Source organism: Cherax quadricarinatus, chromosome 86 (genome assembly GCF_038502225.1).
Source record: "Cherax quadricarinatus isolate ZL_2023a chromosome 86, ASM3850222v1, whole genome shotgun sequence".
Classification (NCBI taxonomy): Eukaryota; Metazoa; Arthropoda; class Malacostraca; order Decapoda; family Parastacidae; genus Cherax; species Cherax quadricarinatus.
The window spans coordinates 13,458,692-13,471,373 of record NC_091377.1 but is presented as its reverse complement, the minus strand read 5'-3'; the positions used below and the strand labels follow the sequence as shown (position 1 = coordinate 13,471,373).

Below are 12,682 nucleotides of genomic sequence, written 5' to 3'. Positions count from 1 at the left end.
TATCGTGATGTTTAAGGTCTAAACTATCTATACTCAATTTTCCGTTATTAAATATAGCCTTTCGGCGGCTAGCATAAAGTTAATATTGAATTATAGAAATCGCTCAGACATTTCGCAATATTTAAGGTACACGCAATTGTATTGTGCGAATAATTAATATTACACATGCCCCAAGATTGCATAAATAAGCCTCTAGCTTTGTATATAATAAAATCAACGCAAGCCATCAAACAATACAATGCAATACAATAGAGAGACAATATGTCATATTTTATGTTGGTGCTTCTGGGTGAGGTACCGGATGTGACCATAGCTGACGTATCGTCTACATTATTAATATACCAATAAATATATCAATAATTAATAATAACACAAGAATAAATACTTTAATAATTACAATGATTTATTAATAATACCCAACAGATGAAAATCGATAATCTCAGGATGAATAATATATACATATATTTTTTTTTATTTACTATAGAAATTGTAATATAAAATGTCAAAGATTATAAACTCTAACATTCTAGTATATAACCTAGTTAAACAATTGTTCAGTAGTTATAAGTTAGTTTTAAGGTTGATGGAAATACTCTGCGTAACCAGGAACTTTCTATAAAGTAATTTATACAAATTTACATTTTTTTTTATCTTTATGCGGTACAAAGTAATGTAGTCTGCATGCAATAAAATATTGTTAGACACAGACGAAAGCCACTAGTATGTAATGCATTTCAGGCAAAATAACTGTAATATAGAGTCACTTGTTTGCACAGAACTGCTTAATGCCTCAAATGATGTAGTGGAAGTTTTAGCAGTAAAGGTCGAGAACCAAAACCTAGTCATTGTGGTAGTCTACAAGCCTCCGGATGCAACATCCCAGCAATTCCAGGAACAGCTGTTAAAAATTGACCACTGTCTGGAAAATCTTCCAGCTCCTGCACCCAACATCTTGCTCCTGGGGGATTTCAACTTAAGGCACCTAAAATGGAGGAATATAGCAAATATTATTGTTGCAGTAATAACACCAGGAGGCAGCTCTGATGAAAACTCACACTCACACGAGCTTTTAAATCTCTGCACAAAATTCAATTTAAACTAGCAAATAATAGAGCCTACTAGTGATCATGTCGGAGGATCTCACCTTCAAGGACCATAACATTGTATCAATCGCATCTGCTAGAAAAATGACAGGATGGATAATGAGAACCTTCAAAACTTGGGAGGCCAAGCCCATGATGACACTCTTCAGGTCACTTGTTCTATCTAGGCTGGAATATTGCTGCACACTAACAGCACCTTTCAAGGCAGGTGAAATTGCTGACCTAGAAAATGTACAGAGAACCTTCACGGCACGCATAACAAAGATAAAACACCTCAATTACTGGGAGCGCTTGAGGTTCCTGAACCTGTATTCCCTGGAACGCAGGCGGGAGAGATACATGATTATATACACCTGGAAAATCCTAGAGGGACTAGTACCGAACTTGCACATGAAAATCACTCACTACGAAAGCAAAAGACTTGGCAGACGATGCAACATCCCCCCAATGAAAAGCAGGGGTGTCACTAGCGCGTTAAGAGACCATGCAATAAGTGTCAGGAGCCCGAGACTGTTCAACTGCCTCCCAGCATACATAAGGGGGATTACCAACAGACCCCTGGCAGTCTTCAAGCTGGCACTGAACAAGCACCTAAAGTCGGTTCCTGACCAGCCGGGCTGTGGCTCGTATGTTGGTTTGTGTGCAGCCAGCAGCAACAGCCTGGTTGATCAGGCTCTGATCCACCAGGAGGCCTGGTCACAGACCGGGCCGCGGGGGCGTTGACCCCCGGAACTCTCTCCAGGTAAACTCCAGGTAAACTAGAATGGAGAATACACTAGACCTCATCTTCACTAACAATGATGATCTGATAAGAAATGTCACCATATCAAAAACAGTATACTCAGATCACAACATAATCGAGGTTCAGACATGTATGCGCAGAGCCCCAGACCGACAAAATGAGATTAGTCACGAGGGAGCATTCACCAAATTCAACTTCAATAACAAAAACATAAAGTGGGACCAAGTAAACCAAGTCCTAACCGATATAAGCTGGGAAGATATACTAAGCAACACAGACCCCAACTTATGCCTAGAACAGATTAATTTGGTGGCACTCGATGTATGCACAAGACTTATTCCTCTAAGAAAAAGGAGGAGTAGATGTAAAATAGAAAGAGACAGGCGCTCTCTTTACAGGCGACGGAAAAGAATAACAGAGAGGCTAAAAGAGGTCAGTCTATCTGAAATGCGTAGGGAGACACTGGTCAGAGAAATAGCAAACATCGAACTTAAGCTAAAGGAATCTTATAGGAGTCAGGAATCGCGGGAAGAACTAAAAGCCATAAATGAAATCGAAAGAAACCCAAAGTATTTCTTCTCCTATGCCAAATCAAAGTCGAGAACAACGTCCAGTATTGGGCTCTTACTTAAAGAAGATGGGTCCTACACAGATGACAGCAAGGAAATGAGTGAGCTACTCAAGTCCCAATATGACTCAGTTTTTAGCAAGCCACTAACCAGACTGAGAGTCGAAGATCAAAATGAATTTTTTATGAGAGAGCCACAGAATTTGGTTAACACAAGCCTGTCTGATGTTATCCTGACGCCAAATGACTTCGAACAGGCGATAAATGACATGCCCATGCACTCTGCCCCAGGGCCAGGCTCATGGAACTCCGTGTTCATCAAGAACTGCAAGAAGCCCCTATCACGAGCCTTTACCATCCTATGGAGAGGGAGCATGGACACGGGGGTCGTCCCACAGTTACTAAAAACAACAGACATAGCCCCACTCCACAAAGGGGGCAGTAAAGCAACAGCAAAGAACTACAGACCGATAGCACTAACATCCCATATCATAAAAATCTTTGAAAGAGTCCTAAGAAGCAAGATCACCACCCATCTAGAAACCCATCAGTTACACAACCCAGGGCAACATGGGTTTAGAACAGGTCGCTCCTGTCTGTTTCAACTATTGGATCACTACGACAAGGTCCTAGATGCACTAGAAGACAAAAAGAATGCAGATGTAATATATACAGACTTTGCAAAAGCCTTCGACAAGTGTGACCATGGCGTAATAGCGCACAAAATGCGTGCTAAAGGAATAACAGGAAAAGGCGGTTGATGGATCTATAATTTCCTCACTAACAGAACACAGAGAGTAGTCGTCAACAGAGTAAAGTCCGAGGCAGCTACGGTGAAAAGCTCTGTTCCACAAGGCACAGTACTCGCTCCCATCTTGTTCCTCATCCTCATATCCGCCATAGACAAGGATGTCAGCCACAGCACCGTGTCTTCCTTTGCAGATGACACCCGAATCTGCATGACAGTGTCTTCCATTGCAGACACTGCAAGGTTCCAGGCGGACATCAACCAAATCTTTCAGTGGGCTGCAGAAAACAATATGAAGTTCAATGATGAGAAATTTCAATTACTCAGATATGGTAAACACGAGGAAATTAAATCTTCATCAGAGTACAAAACAAATTCTGGCCACAAAATAGAGCGAAACACCAACGTCAAAGACCTGGGAGTGATCATGTCGGAGGATCTCACCTTCAAGGACCATAACATTGTATCGATCGCATCTGCTAGAAAAATGACAGGATGGATAATGAGAACCTTCAAAACGAGGGATGCCAAGCCCATGATGACACTCTTCAGGTCACTTGTTCTATCTAGGCTGGAATATTGCTGCACACTAACAGCACCTTTCAAGGCAGGTGAAATTGCTGACCTAGAAAATGTACAGAGAACCTTCACGGCGCGCATAACGGAGATAAAACACCTCAATTACTGGGAGCGCTTGAGGTTCCTGAACCTGTATTCCCTGGAACGCAGGCGGGAAAGATACATGATTATATACACCTGGAAAATCCTAGAGGGACTAGTACCGAACTTGCACACGAAAATCACTCACTACGAAAGCAAAAGACTTGGCAGACGATGCAACATCCCCCCAATGAAAAGCAGGGGTGTCACTAGCACGTTAAGAGACCATACAATAAGTGTCAGGGGCCCGAGACTGTTCAACTGCCTCCCAGCATACATAAGGGGGATTACCAACAGACCCCTGGCAGTCTTCAAGCTGGCACTGGACAAGCACCTAAAGTCGGTTCCTGATCAGCCGGGCTGTGGCTCGTACGTTGGTTTGCGTGCAGCCAGCAGTAACAGCCTGGTTGATCAGGCTCTGATCCACCAGGAGGCCTGGTCACAGACCGGGCCGCGGGGGCGTTGACCCCCGGAACTCTCTCCAGGTAAACTCCAGGTACAAGAACCCAAGTCACTCCGTCTAGCTTTTTTGGGTTTATCCTGGGTTCTCTACACATGTTGCTATATATGATAATCTATATAACTGTATTTGTGTATACCTGAATAAGATTAGATTTTTAGATTATGCCACCGAAGTGGCTAGTTTTTTGTGTACCTCATATCCATCCTGTGGACGGTAGCGCAAGAACATAAGCATACACAAAAGGCCCAGGAACTAGGCCCAAAAAAAGTTAACAGGTGTACATATGGGTTTATATCTACATATCTACAGTTCACTTATCTGTTACAAGCAAATTTAGGAAATTTGCTTAGTATATTTGGTATCTTATTTTCATTAACAAGATATTTTGACATGTCACTGTACACCGTGTACGTCAGGCCCATACTGGAGTATGCAGCACCTGTTTGGAACCCGCACTTGATAGAGCACGTCAAGAAACTAGAGAATGTGCAAAGGTTTGCCACAAGGTTAGTTCCAGAGCTAAGGGGAATGGCTTATGAAGATAGGTTAAGGGAAATCGGCCTGACGACACTAGAGGACAGGAGGGTCAGGGGAGACATGATAACGACATATAAAATACTGCGCGGAATAGACAAGGTGGACAAAGACAGGATGTTCCAGGGAGGGGACACAGAAACAAGAGGTCACAATTGGAAGTTGAAGACAGAGATTAGCCAGAGAGATTTTAGGAAGTATTTCTTCAATCACAGAGTTGTTAGGCAGTGGAATAGCCTAGAAAGTGATGTAGTGGAGGCAGGAACCATACATAGTTTTAAGACGAGGTTTGATAAAGCTCATGGTGCAGGGAGAGAGAGGACCCAGTAGCAACCGGTGAAGAGGCGGGGCCAGGAGCTAAGACTCGACCCCTGCAACCGCAAATAGGTGAGTACAAATAGGTGAATACTGTCTATCTCTGTATTCCTCAACAAGTGGACAATTAAGCACGTAGTGTTCAGTAAAGCAACAGCAAAGAACTACAGACCAATAGCACTAACATCCCACATCATAAAAATCTTTGAAAGGGTCCTAAGAAGCAAGATCACCACCCATCTAGAAACCCATCAGTTACACAACCCAGGGCAACATGGGTTTAGAACAGGTCGCTCCTGTCTGTCTCAACTATTGGATCACTACGACAAGGTCCTAAATGCACTAGAAGACAAAAAGAATGCAGATGTAATATATACAGACTTTGCAAAAGCCTTCGACAAGTGTGACCATGGCGTAATAGCGCACAAAATGCGTGCTAAAGGAATAAAAGGAAAAGTCGGTCGATGGATCTATAATTTCCTCACTAACAGAACACAGAGAGTAGTCGTCAACAGAGTAAAGTCCGAAGCAGCTACAGTGAAAAGCTCTGTTCCACAAGGCACAGTACTCGCTCCCCTCTTGTTCCTCATCCTCATATCCGACATAGACAAGGATGTCAGCCACAGCACCGTGTCTTCCTTTGCAGATGACACCCGAATCTGCATGACAGTGTCTTCCATTGCAGACACTGCAAGGTTCCAGGCGGACATCAACCAAATCTTTCAGTGGGCTGCAGAAAACAATATGAAGTTCAACGATGAGAAATTTCAATTACTCAGATATGGTAAACATGAGGAAATTAAATCTTCATCAGAGTACAAAACAAATTCTGGCCACAAAATAGAGCGAAACACCAACGTCAAAGACCTGGGAGTGATCATGTCGGAGGATCTCACCTTCAAGGACCATAACATTGTATCAATCGCATCTGCTAGAAAAATGACAGGATGGATAATGAGAACCTTCAAAACGAGGGATGCCAAGCCCATGATGACACTCTTCAGGTCACTTGTTCTATCTAGGCTGGAATATTGCTGCACACTAACAGCACCTTTCAAGGCAGGTGAAATTGCTGACCTAGAAAATGTACAGAGAACCTTCACGGCGCGCATAACGGAGATAAAACACCTCAATTACTGGGAGCGCTTGAGGCTCCTGAACCTGTATTCCCTGGAACGCAGGCGGGAGAGATACATGATTATATACACCTGGAAAATCCTAGAGGGACTAGTACCGAACTTGCACAAGAAAATCACTCACTACGAAAGCAAAAGACTTGGCAGACGATGCAACATCCCCCCAATGAAAAGCAGGGGTGTCACTAGCACGTTAAGAGACCATACAATAAGTGTCAGGGGCCCGAGACTGTTCAACTGCCTCCCAGCATACATAAGGGGGATTACCAACAGACCCCTGGCAGTCTTCAAGCTGGCACTGGACAAGCACCTAAAGTCGGTTCCTGATCAGCCGGGCTGTGGCTCGTACGTTGGTTTGCATGCAGCCAGCAGTAACAGCCTGGTTGATCAGGCTCTGATCCACCAGGAGGCCTGGTCACAGACCGGGCCGCGGGGGCGTTGACCCCGGAACTCTCTCCAGGTAAACTCCAGGTATAGTGACCATATGGTTGGTCACATGCTGTACATTCAGTCTGATCATCATCAGTGTGTGTCAAACTGCCAGAAGTACTTATAACCAAGCCTAAGCCTGGCCACTACAACATCAGTCAGTACTTGTAACCAAGCCTAAGCCTGGCCATTACAACATCAGTCAGTACTTGTAACCAAGCCTAAGTCTGGCCACTACAACATCAGTCAGTACTTGTAACCAAGCCTAAGCCTGGCCACTACAACATCAGTCAGTACTTGTAACCAAGCCTAAGCCTGGCCACTACAACATCAGTCAGTACTTGTAACCAAGCCTAAGCCTGGCCACTACAACATCAGTCAGTACTTGTAACCAAGCCTAAGTCTGGCCACTACAACTGTGGAAATTTATTTGGTCCCTAAAGTTCCACAGGACAGACACGGCGAACCAAGGGATCCCAGCAAGGCCGTAATGGAACGGCTGAGCTGGGTGGCCCTTAAACCCACCCAAACAAAAAGCGTTCTCCCCGAACATAAACACATTTCTCTCCCCGAGTTGGCGTGGATGAAGGTACTATTTAAGTTATAGATTTACCCTTCAGGGAAGGAGTAGGTAGTTTTACTGGTAGTACGCTAATATTAGGATCATTGAGGCAACTGTAGATAATAATAATGTAGACGTAAGACCTTAACATAGGTAGTAATAGGCCGATAATGTAGGCAAACACTAGGTTAAGTTAGCTAGGGAGAACTGACAGCCGTAGCTTGAATGACGAGGCGCGGGTCTCAAAGACACAATAGCGTCCTTCTTAAGACAGACACCAACTGGACAAGACGTGCCGTGATCAGCAGATGGCGCCCCCCACGTGTCTTCACATTTGAGACCTGAGGAAATCTGGTAGAGGCACCTCGATGTACCATAGATGACCTCCTCCGCCAGACCCATACAGTATGACAAGACCTCCACTTTATCTCGTAAAATTCTGGCCAGTGTCTGGGGAGATTGTGAGTGAGTTTGATCTGTGGGCCTGTGTTGCAGCTGGCAGTGCATGCCCAGTATGTATCAGTGTCTCTTGTCTATGTAGAAGCTAGTGTCCGTGTCTGCATAGTTGTACTAGGGGATACACACCCCCTTGGATATAGGGATTTCTGAGGTGCAGGCAGGTCACTAATAACGATTGAATATTGCAGGAATTAAGGCTCCTGGTTGCACGTGGTTTCTGAGGGGAAGTCCAAAGGGGCTAAGGCTAAGCTTAGGGAAGTTAAAGATCAGGATATATGCTGCAACACCAAGTAAGTTAGTCCTTTATACGTGCATGCAGACGAGTTTCTTGCAACATCAATCATTTGTGAAAATCTGTCCTATAAGCCACTTGTGAGGCTGAGGTACCCACCTCAGAGCTCGGTGTCAACAGAGTTTGCCAGGGTAGGTGACTCACTTGGAGGCAGTCCACACAAATTTTCACAACAACATCAGTTAGTACTTGTAACCTAACCTAAGCCTGGCCACTACAACATCAGTCAGTACTTGTAACCAAGCCTAAGCCTGGCCACTACAACATCAGTCAGTACTTATAACCAAGCCTAAGTCTGGCCACTACAACATCAGTCAGTACTTGTAACCAAGCCTAATCCTGGCCACTACAACATCAGTCAGTACTTGTAACCAATTCGAAGTCTGGCCACTACAACATCAGCCAGTAGTTGAAACCAAGCCTAAGTCTGGCCACTACAACATCAGTCAGTACTTGTAACCAAGCCTAAGCCTGGCCACTACAACATCAGTCAGTACTTGTAACCAAGCCCAAGCCTGGTCACTACATCAGTCAGTACTTGTAACCAAGCCTAAGCCTGCCCACTACAACATCAGTCAGTACTTGTAACCAAGCCTAAGCCTGGCCACTACAACATCAGTCAGTACTTGTAACCAAGCCTAAGTCTGGCCACTACAACATCAGTCAGTACTTGTAACCAAGCCTAAGTCTGGCTACTACAACATCAGTCAGTACTTGTAACCAAGCCTAAGCCTGGCCACTACAACATCAGTCACTACTTGTAACCAAGCCTAAGTCTGGCCACTACAACATCAGTCAGTACTTGTAACCAAGCCTAAGCCTGGCCACTACAACATCAATCAGTACTTGTAACTAAGCCTAAGTCTGACCACTACAACATCAGTCAGTACTTGTAACCAAGCCTAAGTCTGGCCACTACAACATCAGTCAGTACTTGTAGCCAAGACTAAGCCTGGCCACTACAACATCAGTCAGTACTTGTAACCAAGCCTAAGCCTGGCCACTATAACATCAGTCAGTACCTGTAACCAAACCTAAGCCTGGCCACTACAACATCAGCCAGTACTTGTAACCAAGCCTAAGCCTGGCCACTACAACATCAGTCATACTTGTAACCAAGCCTAAGTCTGGCCACTACAACATCAGCCAGTACTTGTAACCAAGCCTAAGTCTGGCCACTACAACATCATCCAGTACTTGTAACTAAGCCCAAGTCTGGCTACTACAACATCAGACAATACTTGTAACCAAGCCTATGTCTGGCCACTACAACATCAGTCAGTACTTGTAACCAAGCCTAAGCCTGGCCACTACAACATCAGTCAGTACTTGTAACCAAGCCTAAGTCTGGCCACTACAACGTCAGTCAGTACTTGTAACCAAGCCTAAGCCTGGCCACTACAACATCAGTCAGTACTTGTAACTAAGCCTAAGTCTGGGCACTACAACATCAGTCAGTACTTGTAACCAAGCCTATGTCTGGCCACTACAACATCAGTCAGTACTTGTAACCAAGACTAAGTCTGGCCACTAGAACATCAGTCAGTACTTGTAACCAAGCCTAAGTCTGGCCACTACAACATCAGTGAGTACTTGTAACCAAGCCTAAGTCTGGGCACTACAACATCAGTCAGTACTTGCATCCAAGCTTAAGTCTGGCCACTACAACATCAGTCAGTACTTGTAGCCAAGACTAAGCCTGGCCACTACAACATCAGTCAGTACTTGTAACCAAGCCTAAGCCTGGCCACTATAACATCAGTCAGTACCTGTAACCAAACCTAAGCCTGGCCACTACAACATCAGCCAGTACTTGTAACCAAGCCTAAGCCTGGCCACTACAACATCAGTCATACTTGTAACCAAGCCTAAGTCTGGCCACTACAACATCAGCCAGTACTTGTAACCAAGCCTAAGTCTGGCCACTACAACATCATCCAGTACTTGTAACTAAGCCCAAGTCTGGCTACTACAACATCAGACAATACTTGTAACCAAGCCTATGTCTGGCCACTACAACATCAGTCAGTACTTGTAACCAAGCCTAAGCCTGGCCACTACAACATCAGTCAGTACTTGTAACCAAGCCTAAGTCTGGCCACTACAACGTCAGTCAGTACTTGTAACCAAGCCTAAGCCTGGCCACTACAACATCAGTCAGTACTTGTAACTAAGCCTAAGTCTGGGCACTACAACATCAGTCAGTACTTGTAACCAAGCCTATGTCTGGCCACTACAACATCAGTCAGTACTTGTAACCAAGACTAAGTCTGGCCACTAGAACATCAGTCAGTACTTGTAACCAAGCCTAAGTCTGGCCACTACAACATCAGTGAGTACTTGTAACCAAGCCTAAGTCTGGGCACTACAACATCAGTCAGTACTTGCATCCAAGCTTAAGTCTGGCCACTACAACATCAGTCAGTACTTGTAACCAAGACTAAGCCTGGCCACTACAACATCAGTCAGTACTTGTAACCAAGCCCAAGCCCGGCCACTACAACATCAGTCAGTACTTGTAACTAAGTCTAAGTCTTGCCACTAAAACATCAGTCAGTACTTGTAACCAAGCCTAAGCCTGGCCACTACAACATCAGTCAGTACTTGTAACCAAGACTAAGCCCGGCCACTACAACATCAGTCAGTACTTGTAACTAAGCCTAAGTCTGGCCACTAAAACATCAGTCAGTACTTGTAACCAAGCCTAAGCCTGGCCACTACAACATCAGTCAGTACTTGTAACCAAGCCTAAGCCTGGCCACTACAACATCAGTCAGTACTTGTAACTAAGCCTAAGTCTGGCCACTACAACATCAGTCAGTACTTGTAACCAAGCCTAAGCCTGGCCACTACAACATCAGTCAGTACTTGTAACCAAGCCTAAGCCTGGCCACTACAACATCAGTCAGTACTTGTAACTAAACCTAAGTCTGGCCACTACAACATCAGTCAGTACTTGTAACCAAGACTAAGCCTGGCCAATACAACATCAGTCAGTACTTGTAACCAAGCCTAAGCCTGGCCACTACAACATCAGTCAGTACTTGTAACAAAGCCTGAGTCTGGCCACTAAAACATCAGTCAGTACTTGTAACCAAGACTAAGCCTGGCCACTACATCAGTCAGTACTTGTAACCAAGCCTAAGCCTGGCCACTACAACATCAGTCAGTACTTGTAACCAAGACTAAGCCTGGCCACTACAACATCAGTCAGTACTTGTAACCAAGCCTAAGCCTGGCCACTACAACATAAGTCAGTACTTGTAACCAAGCCTAAGCCTGGCCACTACAACATCAGTCAGTACTTGTAACCAAGACTAAGTCTGGCCTCTACAACATCAGTCAGTACTTGTAACCAAGCCTAAGCCTGGCCACTACAACATCAGTCAGTACTTGTAACCAAGACTAAGTCTGGCCACTACAACATCAGTCAGTACTTGTAACCAAGCCTAAGCCTGGCCACTACAACATCAGTCAGTACTTGTAACCAAGCCTAAGCCTGGCCACTACAACATCAGTCATACTTGTAACCAAGCCTAAGTCTGGCCACTACAACATCAGTCAATACTTGTAACCAAGCCTAAGTCTGGCCACTACAACATCAGTCAGTACTTGTAACCAAGCCTAAGCCTGGCCACTGCAACATCAGTCAGTACTTGTAACTAAGCCTAAGTCTGGCTACTACAACATCAGACAGTACTTGTAACCAAGCCTATGTCTGGCCACTACAACATCAGTCAGTACTTGTAAGACCAAACTTCGACTCTTGTACCGGGGAGATGTGGTGAAGAATAGGCCAGCCCGAAGATTTGATTACTACGACTTCCCGAAGATCCGCAACTCTGACACATTGTACTATGCGGAGAACTGCGCCTACATGATTGGCAGAGTCTTCGCTAGAGGACCTCAACTCTCGCCTCTCGGAACCCATCACTATGAGCCAGTTCCGTGCAAACATCGTGGTCAGAGGCTCTGCACCCTCAGACGAGGACGACTGGGCCTACGTGAAGATCGGGCGGGTGGTCTTCAGGAAGGTGAAACCATGCCAGAGATGTCTGCTAACCACTGTGGACCCAGTCAAAGGAGAACGACACCCCAAGATGGAGCCACTCACTACCCTCCGTACGTTCCGCTCATTAAAAGAGCCAGCCAAGTTGGCTAAGGCGTGGGCTACGAGTCCCCTCTTCGGTATCAACATGGCCATCGACGTGACAGGACCTGTGGCAGTGGGAGACAAAGTCTTGGTGGCCAGAACTTCAAAAAATCCGGCGTTAACAGTATTCTAGAGCTGGCCTGAACATCGGCCATCCTGTTTTTGAGTCTTCTAAAACTACAGTGTAACCAGAACCACACTCAACTCATCATTAACAGTGTTTTAAGATTAATTCACAATGAATGTAACAGTTTTCTTTAAACGCTAATAATAAATTGCCTTCTAACCACTCAATGCTCCGGTAAAGTACAACGATTTGAAAACGATCTTTGACGTCATTCTCCATATAACTTCTCTTATTTTTCTACTATTGATTTTATAGTTTACATAGTGTAGTCTTCCTGTTTGAGTCCAAAAGTCTATTTGTTTGACACAGTTTTTCCTGTGTGTGCGCGCTCACCTATTTGTGGTTTCAGAGGTCGAGTCATAGCTCCTGGCCACGCCTCTTCACTGATCGC

The 12,682-nt window shown here is 44.8% G+C and overlaps 1 protein-coding gene across 1 annotated transcript; it reads left to right on the top strand.

Moving 5' to 3' along the window:
- Positions 1 to 7,639: 7,639 nt before the first annotated feature.
- Positions 7,640 to 12,453, top strand: LOC128692205 (uncharacterized protein YcbX-like). The gene is given in 3 exon segments (XM_070103704.1): positions 7,640 to 7,721; positions 11,749 to 11,890; positions 11,892 to 12,453. Coding segments are annotated over 3 exon segments (630 nt in total). The 3' UTR covers positions 12,298 to 12,453.
- Positions 12,454 to 12,682: the final 229 nt, after the last annotated feature.